The sequence below is a fragment of the Pleurodeles waltl genome, chromosome 7 (genome assembly GCF_031143425.1).
Source record: "Pleurodeles waltl isolate 20211129_DDA chromosome 7, aPleWal1.hap1.20221129, whole genome shotgun sequence".
NCBI lineage: Eukaryota > Metazoa > Chordata > Amphibia > Caudata > Salamandridae > Pleurodeles > Pleurodeles waltl.
In genome coordinates this window covers 804,449,734-804,472,687 of record NC_090446.1, presented here as the reverse complement: position 1 = coordinate 804,472,687, position 22,954 = coordinate 804,449,734, and the positions used below count along the sequence as shown (strand labels likewise).

The 22,954-nt window shown below is 41.5% G+C and overlaps 2 protein-coding genes across 2 annotated transcripts in view; one reads left to right on the top strand and one right to left on the bottom strand.

Annotated features, from left to right (window-relative positions):
- Positions 1-22,954, top strand: part of DOCK2 (dedicator of cytokinesis 2) — a 2,133,690-nt gene that overhangs the window by 1,014,904 nt on the left and 1,095,832 nt on the right. The window lies entirely within an intron of this gene.
- Positions 5,522-22,954, bottom strand: part of INSYN2B (inhibitory synaptic factor family member 2B) — a 514,920-nt gene continuing 497,487 nt past the window's right edge. The window contains exon 4 of the mRNA XM_069199341.1: positions 5,522-6,607. Within this exon, the coding sequence (XP_069055442.1) occupies positions 6,424-6,607 (184 nt within the window). The 3' untranslated portion in view covers positions 5,522-6,423. The remainder of the gene's footprint in view (positions 6,608-22,954) is intronic.

The window sequence follows — 22,954 nt, the reverse complement described above, 5'->3', positions numbered from 1 at the left end:
CTACAATAGCATGGCATACAGATGTATGTGAAATTTAGCAGCAATGTAGATTATGGTGTGCTGAGTAATGCAAAACTGCGAATTGGGCTACCTTGGATTTCTCCAGGTTTACCAATCAAAGCAGGCTTATGGATGGTGGCCTTGCATTTATTTGGATATCTGACTCAAGTAGTGCATTGCCCATGCAACATTATGAGTGACACAAGGGTTCCATAATTCTATAACATAGCTAAGCCTTAGTTATATTTTGGGCCATGATATACTGTGATAACTTAGCAGCATATCATGGTACATGGTGATGATAATTGGGTAATGGCTGTTTTTAAAGAATGAAAAGACAGCCATATTGTTTTTACTACACGTTGGCTGTATTCAGTGTTAGGACCTTAGATATAGGTAAGTAGTAGATCCCTACCTATTACTATTTTATTTAAATGGTAATGGTTAGGGAAATGTATTTATATTTTTTATATATTTTTAATTACGTTTCCGGCCATGTACATAGAAGTTTTACAAAATTGTATGACATTTCGTGAAAGTACCATTGTGAAATATATCACTAAGTTTAAATGCTATATAACTTAAATACTTAGCCTACTTAACGGCAGTACCCCTGAAGCATCATCTCTGCACCATAATGTATAATCCTGCCAAATTTCATGTAGATCCATTCAGCCATTTTTGCCCTACGTCAAAAACAATAGTCTATGGAAAATGCATTGGTGGAAAAACCCTTTTTGCCACCACCTTTTATCTTTGCGCTCCCTTTAGGACTCAGTACAAAAATTAGCATCCCCTCAAAATGTAGAAAATGCTATGCATCCGTAAAGTTTTGAGGTGATTCATCAAATGAGTGGAAAGTTTTTACAGAACTTATATCGGAGGAATTCCTTTCTTTGGGAATACTAACTATAACTACAGAGTGGCAATCAGATTTAATGTGACTTTTTATTTTTATCTATTGTATTTCTTATGCATTTTCTTATTGGTTTACATAATCATGTGACCATAAATATGTCCTTTAGTTGTTCATGTAGTAATTCCGAAACTTCACATATGCTGTCTACTTTATTTTTTGGACATCCTTGCTAATTTTAGTAGGATTGTGCTACTTATGAAGTCCAAAGTGAATGAAAGCTAATCATTATTGTCATAAAAATTAAGATTATTATTTTTTACTCCTAATGACCAATTTTCATGTCCTCCATAGAGTAGTTTGTATAGCTCACTGTTGGTCACTTTTCCATTTTGTTGCACAGGAGTACATAAGGAATATATTTTTTGGTTTGGGTGGTTTTTGGGCCACTTTTATTTTGTGAGCTAGATAGCATGTATGGAAATGTGTGTAGATTAAGATGCATGACATTTTCTATGTATTGTTTATAGCATTCCAAATGTGTGTGACCATAAATGGGCCTTATACTTGTTCATGTAGTAAACTTGAAACTTTACATTTGAAGTCTAGTCTATTTTTTGGGCTTCCCTGCTACTCACAGTAGTAATTTGCTACATGATATCACTGAGTTGAAAAACCATATAACTTATGAAATGCCTATTCTACTTACCTGCAGTTTCATATGTGCACCCTACTATCTAATGTTGGCAAATTTCTGCAAAACCTGCCTGGCCATTTTAGCGCTTGGCAAAATACAAAAGTCTGTGTTACATGCATTGGATTTAAAATCTGTTTTGGGACTCTCCTTTTTGCTTTGCACCCCCTTGATTAGATGCCACAAACTGTTCAGTACTCTGGCAATGAAATGGGGGCAGAAGGTCTACAACGTTTGTGGAAATACATATAAAGGGTGCAAAATGATTAAGGGAGAAGAAATCCCTAACTCTGGTCACCCTAACTATAACTACTGAGTGGCTAAATATCCTACACTATTCTGGAGTAATTGAATATCATGTTTCTCTCAGTGAAAACACACTGGAAAAAGGAGAACACATGCCAAACCTAGGCTTTGTCTACCCTTCAATTGAAGGTAAGTGAGCCTCTTTTACAGGATGATTTCTTTCAGGATAGTCTGTTATGGCTTTAGAATGTAGTGCACCCAGTCATTCCTAGAATATAGAATACAAAAGATGATTACATTCTTCACCAATCCATTAGAAAAATGGAGCTGTTGTCAACATTCACTTTGAAAGCTGGGCATTGACCTTCCCTGGTCTACCATAGTCACATATTAGCCATTGCTCTTCCTCTCAGGGTATTGTAGGGTGATGTTGATAGCCAGGTAAACTAATGCAAAATACACAAATGAGGACAACCACAGCTCTCCCTTGTATTTACACAGCACACCATTGCGAGTGTGGTATGCTGGCACTTCACAGGTGTGGAAGGCTGCCCCCATAGGGGAACGCACATAAAAATATATTTTCCACAATCATGTAAAATTTCAGAAGAGAGGAGTAGGCTGTGATTTGGACTGGGAGGTTATTTCATGCCTTAGGAGCGATGTGTGAGAAGGCTCCACTTCTGGATCTGCTTCAGTGGATTATTAGGATGTGTGCTAGTGAGATTCCAGCCAAGTAAATGTGTGTGGGGGGCATGGGGGAGATGTTAGGGGAGATTTATACAGCTGTTTAGGTAGGCTGGGACTGAGTTGGGAGGTATTTGTATATTTGGGTGAGGAGCTTGACATGTGAGCCTTTGGGGCCTCATCTGGTGTGGTGTAGTCTGGCTGCTGCATTCTTGATAGACTGTAGTCTCTTCATGAGTTGCTTGTTGATTCCTTTGTATAGAGAGTGTCCATAGCCCAGTCTGTTGGTTATGAGGACATGAGTGACGGTCTTCCTGGTGTTGTTCTGTAATGACTTGTAAATCTTTCTCAACATCCTCAGGGTGTGAAATCAAGATGCAGACACTATGTTGACCTGTGTGGATATGTTCCGTTTGTTGTCAATGATGAGCCCAAGCTTTCTTGCTTGGGGGCTGGGTTGGGAGTGGGACCAAAGTCTCTAGGCCACAAGTTGGAGCCCACTGGGAGGTGTCTTTTCCAAAGATCACCATTTCTACCTTGTCAGTGTTCAGTTTGAGACAGTTAAACTTTATCCAGGTGACCACATTGATCATGCAGGTGGTGAAGTTCTTCCTAGCCCTTGAATTGGAGATGTTTGCAAAGGCTATGGAAAATTTCACAACTATGCAAAGTTATTTCACTTCCCCACATCTACGAGAAACATATGACTCTAGTGAAAACTTATGTTGCATACATACTAATTGAACACTGACAATACATACATCTGCCTGAGATATAATTTAATTTGCAGTAAACCATTATGGTCTGATTCGCAAAATATCTCATAAATCTAGAGTCTTAGGATTGCATCTATGTTTCGAGAGGACTTGCACATTCTTAGGAATTCTCTAAGAATTCCAGAAGTCCTACATGTGACCTGCCAATGTCACAGCTTTCCTGAAATAGTCACCTGCATAAGCATTTACTCATACACACATTACATGGTGTACATTTAGACATGTATATATGTTCTTCAAAAGCACATACCTATGATTACATGTTTTTCCCAGAGGAAATGTTTCTTCCTCCACCAACTCTATGGGTGTTTCTACCCCATAGCAAACTTGGAAATATATATTTACTATTGCCTTATTGCCTGATGATACGTTGCCATCTAAGCACTACCTGCTAAAATAGATTGGCATATAAAAGAGTAGCACAGCTATGAATGATTAGAATTTAGAAAAGAGGACAATATTTGGCTATTTTTTGTTCTATAATATATTTATATAATTCGTATTATGGCTGATGTTTTTGTATTGGTCAATACACCCAAGCACTGTGAGAAAACTAAGATTATTTCTCTCTATATTGTTTAAAGGAAATAAAAACAAATGTGCCATATATTAAGCATTCTAGTGATTAATTAAGGTTTTCACTGCGTTGAACTGTGGTTGATAATTTTCCTCTGATATGTCTTGTTATATTTCATGTCACAACTTTCTAAAAGTGGCATTTTCATAACTGCAATAGTAAATCCGACATTACTTTTAAAGAGGATTCATCATTACAAATCCATACGTACTAAACATGACAGGTCTACTCCTTCTCAATTAGGAATTACACTTTATTATAAGGAATCCCTAATGATATACTTTGAGAGTGGTAGGCCTCACACTAGTGAAAAACGAATTGAGAAATTTTCATTATTAGGACTTGCAAAACTTAAAAGTATACATCCTGCCTTTGAATTATATAGCACCCCGCCTTATGGCCTACCTTAGAGATTACGTATTTGAAATGAAAGGGGAGTCTGAGGCATGGCAAGGGGTTTTAAATGGCAGGTCGACATGGCAATCAAACTGCACCTTGGCTCTGCAGTGACAGGCCTAAGACATGTTTAAAGGGCTACTTAATGGGGGGGCACAATTGTGTTGCAGGCCCACTAATAACATTTAATTTACAGGCCCTCAGCACACATAGTGTACTTTAATAGGGACATATAAGTAAATTAAATATGCCAATTGTAGATATACTTAGGTTACCATGTTTTAGGGGAATGGGCACATGCACTTTAGCACTGGTTAGCAGTGGTAAAGTGCCCAGAGTCCTAAGGCAAACAAAAACAGATCAGCAAAAGTGAGACAAAGCAGGCAAAAAGTTTGGGAGAAGACCACCCCAAGGCTGATAGGTATAACACTGTAATACTCAGTTTATAATACTTTTCTTCATTTGTTTTGTTTGCATTTCAAAATCAAGTCATTTTCACAACTAGCTTGAATTAAAATGTGCAAATATTGATTCAGGTTAGGGCTGAGTGTTGTTTTGCTGTACAATTCCATTGTGAATAGAAAGGCTCAACAAGAGATAACCATACGCAAACAAACCTGTATGAATGTATGCTAGTCCCTACAATAACTGCTCAAAAGGTAGACTTCTAAAGACAGATGCTGTATTCATTTTCTATCTTGGTTCAGTTTGGTTAAATGTAAAATTGTCTCTCCAAGATGTGAAAATTACTTTTATATGCAAAGAAAACCCAGGATATTCTTAAGTTCCTAACCTCCAAAAATAGTCAATATTCTGAAACGTTTCGAAGGCATGAAACTTCATAGTCAAGATTCCATTAACTGGACCACTGGATAGCTCTTTGGGATGTCAACTGATGATAACAGAAACTGCATATTGTCCATGTGCTTGGGTGATTTTCTGCTCAGATTGATCAATGATCACAGGTTGAAAGCAAAGAAGAAAGTGGAATCAGTGAAAGGGTAAATTAATTGTTGTGGTGGTATTGTACACATTCAAGTATATACTCATTGATTATCATGTAATTTCTATTTTTAGGTACAGCAGTTCTTTGATTTTCTTTTTTCTTTCTGGAGTCATTATTGAGCAAATTCAATGTTCTATGCAAACCAATTTAAGTTTGAATGTAGTACAATAAAATCACATGTTAAAATGACACTGAATGACTCTGAATTAATTTATGAATATATAAAACTATTTTTGTTATTGTTAAATGGTATAAAAAATTAGTATAAAACAGACAATGTATGCCAATGTAAAATTTCTGAATTTTATTTCAAAATCTGTGATAGTACTTAATCAATATGAGTCATATATTAGCACCTCTATATAGGAAGGGGCTTATTGAGGATATAGTGATATGTATATTGCAGGTGATATTTGGAATTCATTGCCACTAATTCAGTTCTGCATGTTCAAACATGAAAATATCACCGGTTGGCAAATTCTGGACTGAAGTTATGGCACACCTGTAACAAAAACTGAATTTCTCTTCCATATTAACTAATCTGTATTAGTTTGCTTGTCAAAGGAGGTTTGAATGTACCTCTGTCAATTGACATTCTTGAAGACTTTTTCTAGTTTTGTTCCTAACTTGTTCACCTGCACATATTCAGATTTTGAGATTTTACGACCAATTAACTATTATAACATAGAAGTCCAACATGATGAAGCAGGCTACACCGCTTTCATTAGAAGCTTCTGAACAATTTGTATTTTTATACCCATAGTGACAAGACTTTTTCAATACATCCACACTCAGGCCCTATGTTTCAAAATATGTTATCATTGAATTAATTTGTTAGAACACCATATGCATCTGCTTGTGGTGTAAATAACTCACATTGTGAGCAGAAATTTAACTATTTCAAATGCAATTTTGATAACACAAATACTAATAGTATATCATTTATAATACTAGCTAGCTTTATAAAAAAGATTGTAAAACATGGTCTTCACGGTGTACCACATTTATTTTAACACATCAACTGAGTTTAATTTTACACATTCATGTGAATCAGTTTACTAAGGTCAATAATTTTAAACATTTTTCTGAATATCAATAGTATGTAATGTTGAGATGATTGATTGTTCGCTTCAGCCTTCAGTGTAGCATTTATACAGCCAGTGGAAAAAACACTTTACATGAAAGCTAGAGCCACCAAAAGCATTTCTTTTTCATCTTTTTAGCTTTTCGTTGTATGTCCTTCTCAGGCATTGGAATATCAGGTGCTGTTTTTTGTACAGCGACTGAAACTGGGCTTTGTTCCACTTGATCCAGTGTTTTGAGAACGGGGTGGAATCTGCCTTCTTGTTGTCTGAAATCATATTCTACACTAAGAAACAAACAAGAAAGGTGCATTAACAAGGATATTTAATTACTCATACATTATCTTTATTTGTTTTATGAAGTTCTCACTTCCCCACCACACCAAGATGGCAGCATTTCCACCAGTTGCCACTTCATTGAAAAAATACTCCAAAATATTTACATTACATAGTCATTATTTGTTTAGATTACTTTCTACATGTATGTATATCAATATTGGTGTACATTACGTATACAGTATTGTCAAACTTATATGTAGAGGATAATATGGACCTGTGCAACAAAAGAGCATAGACATCTAGTTACATGGAATCATTTATCTTATTATTCATTAGGAACATTAATGTGTGTGTTTTTGTTATTGCATCACAAACTGAGACATTTCTAATATATAATTTTTTTAACCTTGTATGTTTTTCAAAGGCTAACGGACATGTATATCAAATTTGCTTGCATGTCTAAAAATTACATTGCTATCCCCTGTTCATATATGAAATGATGCCATCTTTAGTTTCCTAATTTGAAGAGAATGTTAAAAGGTTCTCTGCCTGAATAGGATATTTTATAACCAACATATGTTTTGAAGGTGTACAAGGTCTTTTGGATTACAAATAAAGAGGATTTATTTCAAATATATACTATTCATACCACCCATACTTGAACATAATACTCATATAATTCAGTATATTAAGGAAATTCATTTTACATCCTACATTCATTGTATATTCACTCGCTGATTGAAGCAATTTACCAATCTTAAATATCCTATTCAAGAGCATATTTGCATACATATTGGCACCACAATCTAGAAGCTACTACAATGATTTTTGACTTGTCTAACATAATCTGAGTGTATAAAAGTGGTAGTAGACCTAAAGATCTATTTTCCTGATGGCTGTACCTGGAAAAACTGATGTAAATAAAATATGTGATGCAGACCTTTATAATTCACCATGCAGGGACGTTTTAGGTTCAGATGTCCTTACAGTATGGAAATGAAGAGAATACATATCTTACAATAAGGAAAAGCATCTGCATACTGCAATGTTGTGAAAAAAATGACAATTCATCTTTAAAACATAATAGAACAATCATAGTAATCTGCAAGAGCTTTTTTTATACACCTGCTGCTGTATGTGTAGTCTTCACAAATATCTGCAGGTTGGACGATTCTCATGCATATCTATAGAAGAAATGTGCCATAATACATGTTGCAGTTCATTTTTTTTGTCACCTGTAAATATTTCTCAAGGTTTAGAAAGCCCTTACACTAGACCTCATTGGATTATTGTTAAATTACATATCAAAAGCACATTTTACATTTTGTTGGGGTAACAACATGTCTTTGCAGAATGGGATATTTGGTAATGCTCCAACTTTTTCCATGGCCACGTATTGCTCCTTTCTTGTTGTTGGAAAATTGATTATTGGTAAGAGCAGGTAAGTACCTATACTTAGCAATAGGCCACTAACCTCCATTTAGGTCCAGTTAGGTCTCAATTAAACCCAGCTCAACCCTTGGTAGCTTGGCAGTGAGTGACAAGGCTTAACTTAGGAGACAAGTTGTAAAGCATTTAAAAATCACAAACCAATAAATAAGTAAAACACAAAAGATGATAAAAATCTGACAGAAATGTATAGAAATAGATTATATTTTTATCTTTAGAATGACACCAAAATGAATAAAATCGGATAAGGGGAACCAGAGATATGTATTTTTAAATAATCAATGTTTTCTAACGCATAGAAGCAACTAGCGCTCAAAGGTTCAAAAAGGTCACACTGGAAAGTCCAGAGTTCAGGCCACCCACGAGGTAACACTGTGTCACACTTACTTTCAGAAGTGTTTCTTGATTCAGGAAAGTGGTCCACAGCACCAGCTCAGGGATCAGAGGCTCAGGTTTGCGTCTTGGGGTCTGTAACTACAACTCCCACAATACACCTCTTCAACTTATGGAGTTGCTCCAAATGTCTCCAAACGTCGGGGTCTTCTTCCAGAGGTCATTTTTGGGTCCTTGAAATGTCCTCAACTTGATCCAAGGTTCCAGAAGCTCTGAGTTGTTCCTTGGGAGTTGGGACTACAATTCCCAGAATGCACCTGGTCAGAATCCTCTATCGGACAAAACGTGCTTCGGACGTTAGAGATCAACGCCGTTTCAAGAAGTAGCGAGAGTTCAGCTAGAGGAAGTGTGTGGATCATTTTGATGAACTCCCAGAGAAGCTTCCTACCTTAAATGACCATTTGGGTTTCACTTGCGAATGGAAGTAAGAATTACAATACTGAACCGTGTTGGTATCATAATCGAGGAAATTTTGCAACAACATCGCCGGGGTTTATGGTAATGGGAAAGAAGAGAACCCATCTAATCTGCGATATTATACAGTAATGGTGGGAAAGGAATGGCCCTGAAGAAGGCGGTCTTTTGAATTTGGTGGTTACCGCCGAAATGCACGTAGGCTTTGTTCCTACTACTGTTTGTTGTTTATATGAACTTTGAATTAATTAAGTCGAGATATGATGTTTTTTCTTTTTATAAGCAAGATGGAAGACACAATTAGAAATTGAATAAAAATATGGTACTTATGTGAATATCTTTTCAGTTCCAGAAAAAGGAAGCATATATTTCTTGTTTGTATTCTATTATTTTTATTTTATTTAAAAAAAGTTGTTTTGTATATGTCTGTATTATGTTATGGGTGGATCAGTTTTACTGTCTTGTCTGATGTGTCAGTTCATCTTTGTATATTTATCTGTATATAGATGTAAATATGTATAGAAATATTTTTTGTGTTTTCCCAGCCTTACCTCTATATAATTATATATCTGCATATTGAGATGTGTTTTTTGTGATATACATTTGTAATAAATATTTTCTGTCTTTATATTGTGTTACAGTTTAATCGTTTTTTCCTATGTTGGTTAAAAGTGAATATTATTTGTAGCTCATTTGCTTTTGCTTGTATACAAGTATTATTCCCTGGATGGGCTACTCATCATATCAGGGACCCTCGATAGTCTTTTTCCTCAGAATCCTCAAATGGCCACTGGATGTTTGTCAGCTGGGCACTGCTTGCAGGACTTTACGCAGGGCACTCTGGGCAGTTCATTTGTACCTGTAGCAAACAGGGAGTCCCTCCTTGAACCAGTTGAAACCAAGCAAAGCCCCTTTTTGTGGTGACGCCCAAGTGTGCAGCTGGTGCAGTCCTTCACAGTGCAGTGTCCAGGTGCAGGTCAGGGGTTCAGCAGGGCAGTCCTTCTTCTTCTGGTGTTTTTCCTTGTAGGGATCTGGAAGGGATCTGAGGTGTGGGTGCAGCTCTGCCAGTTTTATCCTTGCTCCTGGGTGAACAACAGGGGGGTTCTGGTTCTCCAATCAGGTGCTGGGTCCTCCCCCCTGTGATTACCACTTTCTGGGAAGTGTGGCAAAAATCAATCCCAAGGTGCAACATCCCTCAAACATCCATCATGGCTGATAATGGTTTTTGGAGGTTACATCTGGCTGAGCCCACCCACTGGTGTGGCTAATAATCCTAAACACACCCCTCTCCTAATCTAATCAGTGGGGCACCTAATTGTCTGGGATTGCAGGATGTGAGGTAGGTGCTAGATTGCTCCAAATGTCCTTTCCTGCCTTTGAAGACCAGTTTGGCAGCCCTCACCCCTTCCTGCTTTTCCATCTGCTGAGGGAAGTTCTCCTCCCCCAGGCACATCTTTTTGTGGTCATCCCAGGCTACGTTCTACCTCACCAAGGCAGCCTTTCCAGTACTACAGGGCTGAAGTTGGCAACATCTTAGGTTAAGTTTAAAACACTTTACCTGAACAAGTTATATTAAATCCAACAAGTGTAAGTTGTGGGATTTATTATAACAATTACTTTGATACCAAACCTAAGGTATTTGACACTTTATAAATTAAAATAAAGTCTCCCCATTCTAGCCTATGGAGGCCATTCACTACAATGAGTGAAAGACTAATTTGGCTGTTTTACCTCACCAGGGCTTATAAAACTATTTTATAAGGTCCCTGCTTGTAGTTACATGGCACCCAACCCTAGGGGCAGATATGGCACACCTTAGGGGTGACTTATATGTAAAGATGAGGTTGTTTAAGACTTTGGAAGTACTTTTAATTCCTAAGTCGAATTTGCATGTACCTTTAGTTTAAAACCAGCCATGAAGGCAGGCCTGCCTTTAAAATGACACTGGGCACCCCAGCAGTGCACCTATGGGTGCACTACCTATGCTGGGGTACCTAAACCTACATGCCCTACCAAATACTAGGGACTTATAGGTAGGTTGACATAGCCAATTATAACTAGCCTAATATGCATACTGATTTTACACAGAGCATAGGCCCTTGGACTGGTTAGCAGTATCCATGCCACCATCAGTGGCAGGAAACACCAGCAAAAAGTGAAAAATGGGGGCAAAATTTTAGGGCACCTCTGCAATCAGCCTTGTTTTCTCACACTTGTGTTCTTCCATAGTTAGACATTTTCCTTTGGTCATGATATGTCCACAGTACGCTAGTAAGTAGTGGTCCATAAACCTAAAAATAGCAGCAGAAGCTGAGACTTTTTACTATTCACAGCCCTCATATTAGTTAATTCAGTTTCAAATTTTAGATGTCTGGTAACACCCTAAAAGCTAACATTTTATGAAACTTGAACAGAGCATGCATTGGGCATGAATAGTTCATCATATACACAAAGAAACATTAAATGAGCTACATGAGACATAATAAGAAGTCATTATCTAACGATGATTTAGTTACCTTCCGAAACAGTTGATATTATAAGGATAGATTTACATAGCTGTCTATGCACCTAAGTTAAATGCAGTTGCTTAGACAGCCTCCAACCTGAAAACAGTTGCATGTTTTCTCCTTTTAAGAGCAGGTGTAATTATATTTTCAACAAAAGAGAATGGCAGGTATTTGTGAGTGAAGGGAAATGAATTTCTCCACTGGGAAAATATTTTTCTCATGGAAAGCAAATGAAGCAAAAAAAAAAATTAACATACAAATGCATTGGTGCTTTCCTTTTGCATGTGTTACTGTAAATTTGCTACATTTCCATATGGGTAGATATTTTGCAATGTATGTTTTCTAAGAACTCTGTGACAGACATAAGTTCTGTTGAGTTCTCCCAGACTTTTTGCTTAATGAAAATTTGAAATTTACTCCGAATATATAAACAGTCAGTCGTCGAGGTAGGGGAAGACTGAAACCCCTAGCCTGCACAGATGAGCTGCAACCACTGCCATCACCTTGGTGAACATCAGAAGTGCACTGGTGAGGCCGAATGGGAGCACAGTAAACTGAAAGTGCTTATGGCCCACCTTGAACCGCAGGTAATGCTTGTGGGTAGGCAGGATGGGGATATGGAAATATGCATCCTGCAAGTCCAATGATACCATCCAGTCTCCTTGATCGAGGGCAGACAAGAACTGGTCCAGAGTGAGCATTTCTCCTTTTTGAGGATGAGACTGATGTTCCACAAATCCAAAATAGGGTGAAGGCTCTTTTTGGGTATCAAAAAGTAGCAGGAATAACAACCATTGCCTACTTCTGATATGGTGACCCTTTCCATGGATCCCTTGGCCAAGAAAGCTGCAGCATTTCAGCAGAGCAAAACTAAGTGATCCTCCATCAGCTGTTCTTTTGAGGGAGGCACTGGGGGAGGGAACGACTGGAAGAAGAGGGGATAGCCCTTCTGTATGATCTGCAAGACCCATTTGTCCGATGTTATGGCCCACCAGCGAGGGAGATGAAATTGAATCCTCCTGCCTGAACCCGTCATCTCTGGGCCTTCATGTGTGGAGATTGAGCTCTGACAGTTGACAGCCTTTGACGTTCCTCCTGAAGTCTGTATAGTTATTTTGGCAGCCAGGTGTCCCTCCACTAAGACGGTATAGGACTGCCGTTTCAAACGCTTTGTATAATATTGTATAGAAATTATTGAGCCTCTTTCTTCTTCTCTCTCTGACATTCTCCTCTGTGTCTTATCCTTTGCCCAACAGGACTCTGCATTGGGCACTCTTAAAAGGTATTGTTCTGCCTTATCAGCGTTCTTCCAGCTGCCTGATCAGCCTTCATTATTCAAATCACCTATTGTACATAGATTGCTCAAAGGGCTTGTAAGTATGTTTCCTCCTATGCCCTTTGTTATGCCTCAGTGGGACGTAAATCTGGTCCTCACATTTATCATGTGTGCCCTCTTTGAGCCCTTACACAACTGTCCCCTCCGACTGCTCATGATCAAGACAGGCTTCTTAGTGGCAATAACATCTGCCAGGAGGGTGAGTGAGATGCAGGCTCTCTCACCTAAACCGCTGTATCTCACTATGTTCCTGGACAAGGTGATACTTAGAACTTGTTCCTCTTTCCTCTCCAAAGTGGTGAGCCCATTTCACCGGAGTCAAAATATCACCCTGACCAATTTCTTTGCTCCACTGCATCCCTCTAAAGAAGAGGAACAATTCCACTGGCTGGACCCATAAAGAGCACTGTTGTTCTGCTTTGACCACACAAAAGAGTTCCAGGTGGTTGACCACCTGGGGGGTACTTAGGAGCAAAGAAGGGTCGGCCAGTGCAGAAGCTAACCATTTTGCGCTGGGTTGTTCTCTGCATTAAGATCTGCTATGCACTGGCCAAGAAGCATCCTCCTGAGGGCTTGAGACCTCATTCCACCAGGGGCAAGGCAGCTACTGCTGTGTTAGCACGATATGTTTCAGTCCAAGACATCTGTCAGGAAACGATGTGGGTGTCCTTGCACACGCTTGCAAGACATACTGTCTGGACGATCAGGTCCGTAGAGACGGTCAATTTGCTTGTTTGGTCCCACAGGATTTTTTTGTGAGAAGATCTGTCTGCAGCCCACCGCCATGAGGTTATTTCTTGGGTAACTATTCTAAAGGTAAGGAATCTGCAGCTAGAAGTTTCTATCAGATGAACAAGTTACTTGCCTCCGGTAATGCATTATTTGATAGAGACTGCAGATTCCTTACACCCACCCATGCCTCCCTGCTCTGCGGACACTTCTGCTAGGGTTAGGGATTGGCCCTTTCCGGGCCCTAGTTTTTTTGCAGAGACAATCTGTTAGCTCTTTCCATGGCTCTGCACTTCTGCAATGGAAGTTTGTGGAAAAGGAACTGACGTACGCTCGCCTGGGTGGTACCTTTATAAATGACTGAGATGTCACAGACGGCTCCAATGACACCGACGACACCATGCGAACTTGAACGACGCCACCCAAAGGCATGCACCAGGGTATTGCTCTGTAAAAGTTCCAGATTCAAAGCTGATGCCAGGAAATTCTAATGGTAAGGAATCTGCAGCTAGATAGAGTCTCTACAAGATAATGCGTTACCAAAAGTAGGTAACTTATTCTTTAAGTAGAGAGCACATCCATTTTAGCGCTGGTTAGCAGTGGTAAAGTACCCAAAGTCCTAAAGCCATCAAAAACAAGGTCAGCAAAACAGGAGGTCTGGAGGCAAAAATCAGGGGAAACCATGCCAAGGATGCCAGGTCGAAGTATCTTTAATGTCAACCTGCATAATGGTTTGCTGTTGCTACCTGAGTGAGGGGAATGTTACTAAGGGCATATCATAATTCAAATGAGTGCAGTTTGATTTGTGTAGGGCCCTTGGTGTGGTACGTTTAGGCCTAGTTGAGATATGTTGCTGTTGAATTGTTTTTAGTGTTATTGGTCCAGTGGTTATTAACTCCTGAAGTGATTAGGTGCTTCATATCATTCTGCAGTAAAAATATAAAATGCAGAACTTTTCCTTTAAATTTTGTTTGGTGTACAGTAGGTGCCATTATGAGAATCGCATTGTTTTCATGATCTGATAGAGACTTCTAGTTTCAGATTCCCCAGGCATCGAACTGGATCCAGAATGTTTCCTTTCAGCAGTTTCTACGTGCGTCATTGGTGTCATGCTTGCTGTGAAGATGTCATGGTAGTTTATAGGCATCACCCGGGCGCGCTGATGTCAGTTCTTTTCTTTCCGCACCAGTCTACGTGCAGATATGGAGAGGAGCTACCTTTAGTCGCTTTTTGACTGACTTTGACTATTTTGTTGAGATTGTTTACACTTTTTTGGTATGTCAACTATGTCACGTTAGGCTGGTTTCAAGCAGTGTGACCCCTGTCACCGGATGATGTTGGTGACGGATCCACACCTCGTGTGCTTGTGGTGTCTGTAGCGCGACCACGACCCAGAGTCATGCTCCGAATGCCAGGCCATGAACCCAAAGGTTTTGAGGGAACGGTTCCTAAAGCTCATAGCAGTCCTGCACTTGACTCCAACTCACTCCAGGTCTCGATTGAGAGGAAGATCATGAGATTCCCAGTAGAGCCATCACCTCTCTTTTTCCTCCAACTCAAAGTCCTCGGGACATTCAGGTCACAAGAAGAAGAAGTCGAAGAAGAACAAATGTTCTTTGACTTTGCCCCGTCACTCGGATGATGCGACACAGGGGGAGCATCGATGAACTAGGCCTCTGTCTTTGGAGACTGTTTCTGGGTCGACTCCGTGCCTCCCCGAGATTCCAGGAGCCGGAGCCACCCCTGCCCAACTCAAAGAATTCTATGAGGCCATGCACCTCATATTTGGCCAGACCGAACCACCTGTGACGCCTTCGGGCACAGTGGGATCACAGAGGGCCCCCCCAGATTTCATGCCTGCAGCTGTGGCTCCAACTCTGAAGGTCCCTCAGGATTTATTGTCAGATCCATGCCAACGCCAGTCATTCCCACGCAACCTTCCCCAGCGCCGGTAAAGACGTTGACGCTTCTGACGTCGGTCGGGCCCATGATCAATGTCGAACCCATACTTATTCCCGATTCTGAGCTGGAGTGGGATGGACCAACATCGGTTGACACCAGTTCTGTCTTCGACAGGACCTACATTGTCCAGGTTGGATCCTTACCCTTATTCTTATGGGTACAGGGAAAGTATGGAGGGTTCGCTGGAACCTTTAGAATTCCAGCTGGAAGACCCTGAAATTGACTTGGCACAGGAAATGGGCAAAGCTAATGGTCTGGATACCTCTCCTGATGCTGGCATGCATGACAGAATGATCGCCTACAGCCACTGGCCTGCACTGAACAACCCTAAATTCCTAACCCAGTTGTAGGAAATTCACTCTTTTTGGCATGGTTACCCCCACTTTTTGCCTGGTTATTAGTGTGTTTAGACAGTTTTTATTGGGATCCTGCTAACCAGGACCCCAGTGATTGTTCTCTCTCCTCCAAATTTGCTTGCTTTGGTACCCTTTACACCCCACAATTGGAACACCTTCTGCTTTCACTGGCATTCACTATAAACATGTCAAAGTCACATCTGACTCCCTCTCAGATGCTCCCTTTCATCTGAGCTGTTCTGGACACAGTGCAGATTCGGGCCTATCATCCTGAAGATCGATTTCTGGATATTTAGGCTATGATTCTGATGTTTTGGCCTCTATCCTGGGTTTCGTTGAGAATGACTCTGAGGCTGCTGGGCCTCATGGCATCCTGCATCTTGCTGGCGACACATGGCAGATGGCATATGTGGGCTCTGCAGTGCGACATGAAGTTCCATTGGGCTCAGCATCAGAGTCATTTCTCTGACATGGTCCAGATCTCGGAGAGAACTGCGCAAGATCTGCAGTGGTGGCTTTCGAATCATGATTGGGTCAGAGGCAGATTCCATCCCTTCCCCAACCAGATCTTACAGTAGTGACAGATGTGTCATTCCTTGCAATGGGGCGGGCACATGAGGGAGGTGCAGATCAGAGGCATCTGGTCTCCGGCAGAGTCCAAGCTCCACATCAATCTGCTGGAGTTCAGGGCAATCAGGCTTGCATGGAAAGCATTCCTTCCCTCCCTACAAGATTGCAGCTGTTCGTGGACAACACCACCATCATGTGGTACTGCAACAAGTAGGCTGGAGTGGGTTCGTGGACCATTTGTCAAGAGGCTTTGCACCTCTGGACATGGCTGGAATGTCTGGGCGTATCCCTGGTGGTTCAACATCTGGTGGGCTCGCTGAACACCAGAGCAGATTAACTCAGCCAGAAATGCATGGTCAATATTGAATGGCCTCTCCATCCAAAGGTGGTGCAAGGTCTCTTTCAGTAGTGGGGAAAGCCTTGGTTAGATATGTTTGCCTCTACAGGGAATGCACAATATCAGCTGTTTTGTGTGCTGGAGTTCCGAAGGCGGCACTTGCTCAGCAACGCTTTTCGTCTCGAGTAGAACCCAGGCATTCTTTACTCATTCCTGCCATTACCACTTCTGCCCAGAGTTCTAAAGAAGATCAAGAACAACCTGGCCCAGGACATTTTTGTGGCTCTAGACTGGGCACAAAGAATATGATATCCCGAGCTTCTGAGCATGGCCTTCGATCCTCCGATCAAACTGCCCCTTTGGGAGGGTATTCTGTCGCAGTAGCAGGGGACTGTTCTTCACCGCCTTTGTCCAGTCTTTGCCTCCTTGCATGAAGATTGAGTGGCAGCAGTTGGTAGCTTTCAACCTCCTGCCTAAAGTCTGCAATGTTATCTTGGCAGCCAGTCATTGTGACAAATTTGTGGCATGGTGTACCAACAAATCTGTTGATCCCCTTTCTGCACCTCTGTCTGAGGTTCTCCTGTTCATCCTCTCACTTGCCCCACAGGGTTCTGCTTTGGGCACCCATAAAGGCTACATGCCTGCCATCTCTGCCTTCCTCAGACTGCCAAATCAACCCTCCTTATTCAAATCTCCTATAGTTGGGAGGTTTCTTAATGTACTCACCCACACGTTCCCACCTACCCAGTTCATAATAACACAGTGGGATTTGAACCTGGTACTTACCTACTTTATGTGGGCTCCTTTTGAGCCACAACATAATTCTCCCTTGAGGCTCCTCACACTGAAAACCACTTTCCTTATTGGCATCACCTCTGCTCGCAGAGTGAGTGAGCTTCAAGCTCTTTCTTAAAAGCCACCATTTCTAGCTATCCATCTTGACAAAGTAGTGCTTCGTACCAGTGCCGCCTTTCTCCTTAAAGCGATCATGCCCTTTCCTGTAGGCCAATCCATCACTTTGCCTACCTTTTACACACACCCACATCCTTTTTATGAAGAGGAGAGACTCCACCGTCTGGACACAAAAAGGGTGTTGGCGTCCTACCTCAATAGTACAAAGGATTTCCGGTTGGGCGATCAACTCTTTGTAGGTTATGTAGGTCCAAAGAAAGGATGGACAGTGCAGAAGCGGCCCATCTCTCTATGGGTTGTCCTCTGGGTTGCTTAGTTACTTTGGCAAAATAGCAACCCCCTGAGGGTTTGCGTGCTCATTCCATCAGAGCAACTGCTGCAACCACAGCATTGGCATGTGAAGTTCCCGTCATGGACATCGTGGGTGTCTCTGCTCATGTTCACAAAGCATTACTTGTCTGGACAGTCTGTTCGCAGAGATGGCTACTTTAGCCATTCGGCCCTGCACGACATTTTAGACTGACGTTGGTTTGCAGCCCACGCCAAGTATGGTATTGCTTGGGTATCTATTCTGAGGTAAGGAATCTGCAACTAGAAGTCTCTATCAAATGAACAAGTTACTTACCTTCGTTAACGAATTATCTGGTAGAGACAAATTCTAGTTGCATATTCCTTACCGACCCACCCATCCTCCCCACTTACAAACAGATTTTTAGGGACTGGGACTCCCTTTTCAGAGCCCTAGTTCTGGAGCACCAATATCAGTGTTCTTCATGGCTCTGCGCTACAGGTGTGGAAAGTCTTGAAAAGAAACTGACATCATCGCACCAGGGGGACATCGATATACTATTGCAATGTCATCATGGCAAACACAATGCAAATGACATATGCAGAGTCGACCTGACGGCGTGCAAGGGTATTCAAAGAAAAATCTCCGAATCCAGTCTGACGCCTGGGGGAAATTCAATGGTAAGAAATCTGCAACTAGAATATGTCTCTACCAGATAATTTGTTACAGAAGGTAAGTAACTTGTTCTTTTGTTATTTGTATTTGCAGACTGTAAAAATAAAAGAGGTAGGATGATGTTAATATTTTTTTATCCAAAATAACCCTATACGTAATTACTGATCCCATGTACTCTTTTAAATGAAGTCTCTTTTTCTTGCTGAAATTGGTGATCGTTCCTTAAGAATTACTTCAGAATCAATTTTAAAAACAAGTTTTGGTAATCCTAAGAAATAAGTACCTCTCCTTCAATGGCATTCTATTTCCATTTATACGTTTCGAGGGGAGAGGCCTTCTGTGTTTAAATAGCTCTTTCAGGAATGTGTTTGAACTTCAATTGTGTGGTGGCCGCATATGTAGCATGTTCAGGTGTGAACAGCTTATGTGAGAAGAACAACCAAGAAGATGAACACGGCTTGACAGTCACGGCTTGGCAGTCTTCTAATTGTATGATTCTCTTCGTCGTACGCTGGAGCAGTGAACCAGTCCATTTGGACTGTCTTGCGATGCAAACATGCATCTATAATGATGAAGGTTTTCCAATAAAACACTTGGCATTGATAGCAGCTATACATTTCCCTATCCTCTGTGCAGCACTTCAACCCCCTCGGGGTAACATAACCTGAGGTCTGCAATGGTCTTGCTATGTAGAACACAGCATGTCACCACTCTGAAACCATTAATGCATTTTGCCCAGTGTTAACAATTTAAAGTGTTTATTTCTATTTACTCTTAACATATAGGCACAATTCACGTTGCCTTTAATGAGATTCAGGGCACATCAATGAGTATGATAGAAGGTCCTTGGGCACCAAGCTAACACCTTACTGGCAGCAGTAGAAAATATTGTTTAATGGCTTGCCTCCTGGTAGCTTCGGCCAATGCAGGTTTATAGCTGTTACATGATTATAATTGCCTTATTTTAGAAAAGCACCTACCACGCACCTTTATAACCAAACACCCAAAGGCAAATGGTTGATACCTGTCACAAGAACCACGAGTCGGCAATGTAAGCTACCCATTATATATTTTTTATACTACAAGTTTATTTTTCCTTTAAAATGCACTGGTCACTGATTGGAAATAGAATGTTTTCTTTTTGTTTATTGTGAGACACCACACATTTTTGCAATGTCCCCCTGCTTTTTGCCCTCATTTTTGACTACTAGATGTTGTTTTTCTAACTCTGATTGTGCCCTGGGCTCTGCTAACCAGACCCAGTGCCTGTGCTCTGATTTAAAGTATAGGGTAATTAGGTGTAATTAAAATTGGCATGACAACTTACCTGTAAGTCTCTGGTATATGGTAAGGCATGTAGGTTTAGGGTGTACGAAACTGGTCCCTTGTTTGCAGAACTGCCCACTTTAGTATTATCTACTTTAGCTTCTGTTAAGCCTCTGGGGAACCCCTGGACTCTGTGCCCACTATATCTCATTTTGATATAGTATATAAAGAGCCAGCTTCCTACACACTGCACTTACAATGTCTAGGAATGGACTTAGACACTGTAGGGGCATATTGCTCATGCAGATATGCCCTCATGTGTATAGTGCACCCTGCCTTAGGGCTGTAAGGCCTGCTAGAGTGTGACATACCTATGCCACAATCAGAGGTTGGTGAACATAGCACTGTAAGAGGGGTGCCATGTCGACTTTACTTTTTTCCCCCATCAGCACACCCAATCTGCAATTCATTGTGCATGTGATTAATGAGGAGTCCCTTAGGGTGGCACCCTCCCTGGTCACAGGGCCTTTCGTACCACTGGTACCCTTTACAAGGGACTTAGCTGCGTTCCAGGTGTGTGCCAATTGTGGGAACAATGGTACAGTTTAGGGAAAGGGCATTGGTGCTGGGCCCTGCTTGGCAGGATCCCAGAACACTCTCAGTCTCAAGTCAGCATCAATATCAGGCAAAAAGTAATGGGGTAACCATGCCAAAAGGGGCACTTTCCTACAGAGCACTTTTGGGGGCAGCCTAAACGTTGAACTGTGGACATCGTAAACCTTGAAGACTGGACTTTCAAATAGTTCCCACCCCCTCAGGACTGTACTTACTCCTATGGAAAATTGCACTGTGTGAACTTTTGAAATAGAAAAGTGTTACTTACTTGTAAAGTGAATTATCTGCAAAAAACAAACAAAGTACATTTCATACATATGCTCGATATTGACAACTGTACTTACCTGCAACAAAGACCTTCTGGTTCTAGAAATAAAGTAACAAAATATATTTTTGCTATATAAAAACAATTGGCCTGTAGTTAGTTATTGATTGTGTGCCTCATTTCTTGACTGTGTGGGCACAACAAATGCTTTTCACTACCCTTTGATAGGCCTAACTGCTCGATCACAATACCACAAAAGAGAACATTAGTATTATCTACTTTAGCCTCTGTTAAGCCTCTGGGGAACCCCTGGACTCTGTGCCCACTACACCTTATTTTGGTATAGTACATACAGAGCCATCTTCCTACATTGGTGGATCAGAGGTGGGGTCTACGAGTTTGCATTTGCTGGACTACTCAGCCAATATCTGGTGAGGACATAGCTGTTTGAACATTATGCCCCTACAGTGTCTAAGTTCGTTCTTAGACATTGTAAGTGCTGTGTGGCCAGATTGAGTACATGGGCTAGGAGTTTGTCATCACAAACTCTGCAGCTCCATGATGGCTTCACTGAAGGCTGGGAAGTTTGGTATTAAACTTCTCGGCACAATAAACCCACACTGATGCCAGTGTTGGATTTATTGTACAATTCACCCAGAGGGCATCAAAGAGATGCCCCCTGTATTTTAACCAACTCTTAAGTGTAAGGCTAACTAGTCACTGCCATCCTGCCACTAAGAGCCAGTTTCTGAACCCACGGGGTGAGAACATGTGTGCTCTCCTGATTCAGAAACAAAGCCTGCTCTGGGTAGAGGTGCTTCACAACCCCCCCCCACCCCCGCAAGAACTGCAACACTTGACGGTGAGACTCAAAAGCTCAGGCCTCCTGTTACAGTTGAGATGCCCGCCCCCAGACAAAGCACCACTTTTGGCAGCAAGTCCAGAAGTACAATTAGGTAAAACAGGGAGGAGGAACACTCTAGCTAGGACCACCCCTAAGGTGTCCAGAGCTGAAGTGACCCCCCTCCTGCAGAATCCTCCATCTTGGTTTAGAGGACAGTGACCAATAGGGTTTGGAACCCCCCCTCTCCAAAGGGCAGGTTTGGCCACCCTGGGGGCAGTAGCTATTGGCTACTGCACTCTGACCCCTGTATCACCCCTAAGTATAGGATCTAAGGGCACCCCTGAACCTCACTCACTAGATTCCTGGTGACCTCAACAAGACAAGAAGAAAGAAGCAAGAAGAAGGACTGGTAAGACTGCAGGCTGCTCTTAAAAGTAAATTATATGCAAATTCGACTTTAGAATTAAAGGTACTACCTGATAGAGATTTCTAGTTGTAGATTCCTTACCTTTAAATTTTTCCCAGGATCAGGAAGATTTTTGTGAGCAGTACTCCTGTGCACCGTTAGGTGGCATCGATCGGCTCTGGATATGATGTCGCTAGGCCTATATAGGCTCCACTCCGGCATGCTGACATCAGTTCCTTTCTTTCTGCGCCAGCAAGCAATGATCCAAAGAGTGCTACCCCTCTGTCAATTTTTGACTGGCTTTGTATTTACTTTTTTTGAGACTTTTTTGAGTTTCTATACTCCACGTGCATCAAGGATGTTCTCTAGGAAGACTGGATTCAAGCCTTGTGGTTTTTCTGTCATTGGGTGATATTGGCCAATGAGATGAGGGAGCATTAGTGCTCTAGGCCTCGTTTCGAGGAACCTGTGCCTAGTCTGGCTCTGCACCTCCCTGAGTTTCTGGGAGCCGTAGCAACCCCTAACCATCTTCAAGAACTTTAGTAGGCCATACACCTCATTTTTGTGCAGCCAGCCCTGCTGGAGAGCTTTCGGGCCCTGCAGGGTCAGAAGGGGTGACAGTCACGACAGGCATCCAAGGATCCGTTTCCAGATCTCACGCCGGTCGAGAAACTTCTTCCCCCGGCACCAGTCCTGATGCTGATGCTCCCGGCGCCTTCCCCATTGTGATTCCTGACTTTGACACGGAGCTGGATGAGTGTTGTACGATGCCATTTCTGACACTGCAGGAGCTGTGCCTCCCAGGTCAGATCCTGAGCCTTTTCCTTATGTCCTAGGCCTCAGAGAAGAATGGGAGGGGTCAATACACCCTTTAGAATACCAGCACCCCGAAGAAAATAATGTATGGCATTCACACTTGGGTGAAGCCAGCAGGTTAGATTCTTCTCCAGATAGTGGCATGCTTTCTCCAATCACTATGGCTCCAAAGGAGGGAGTTTCATATTCAATGGTGGTGCAAAGAGCAGCTGAG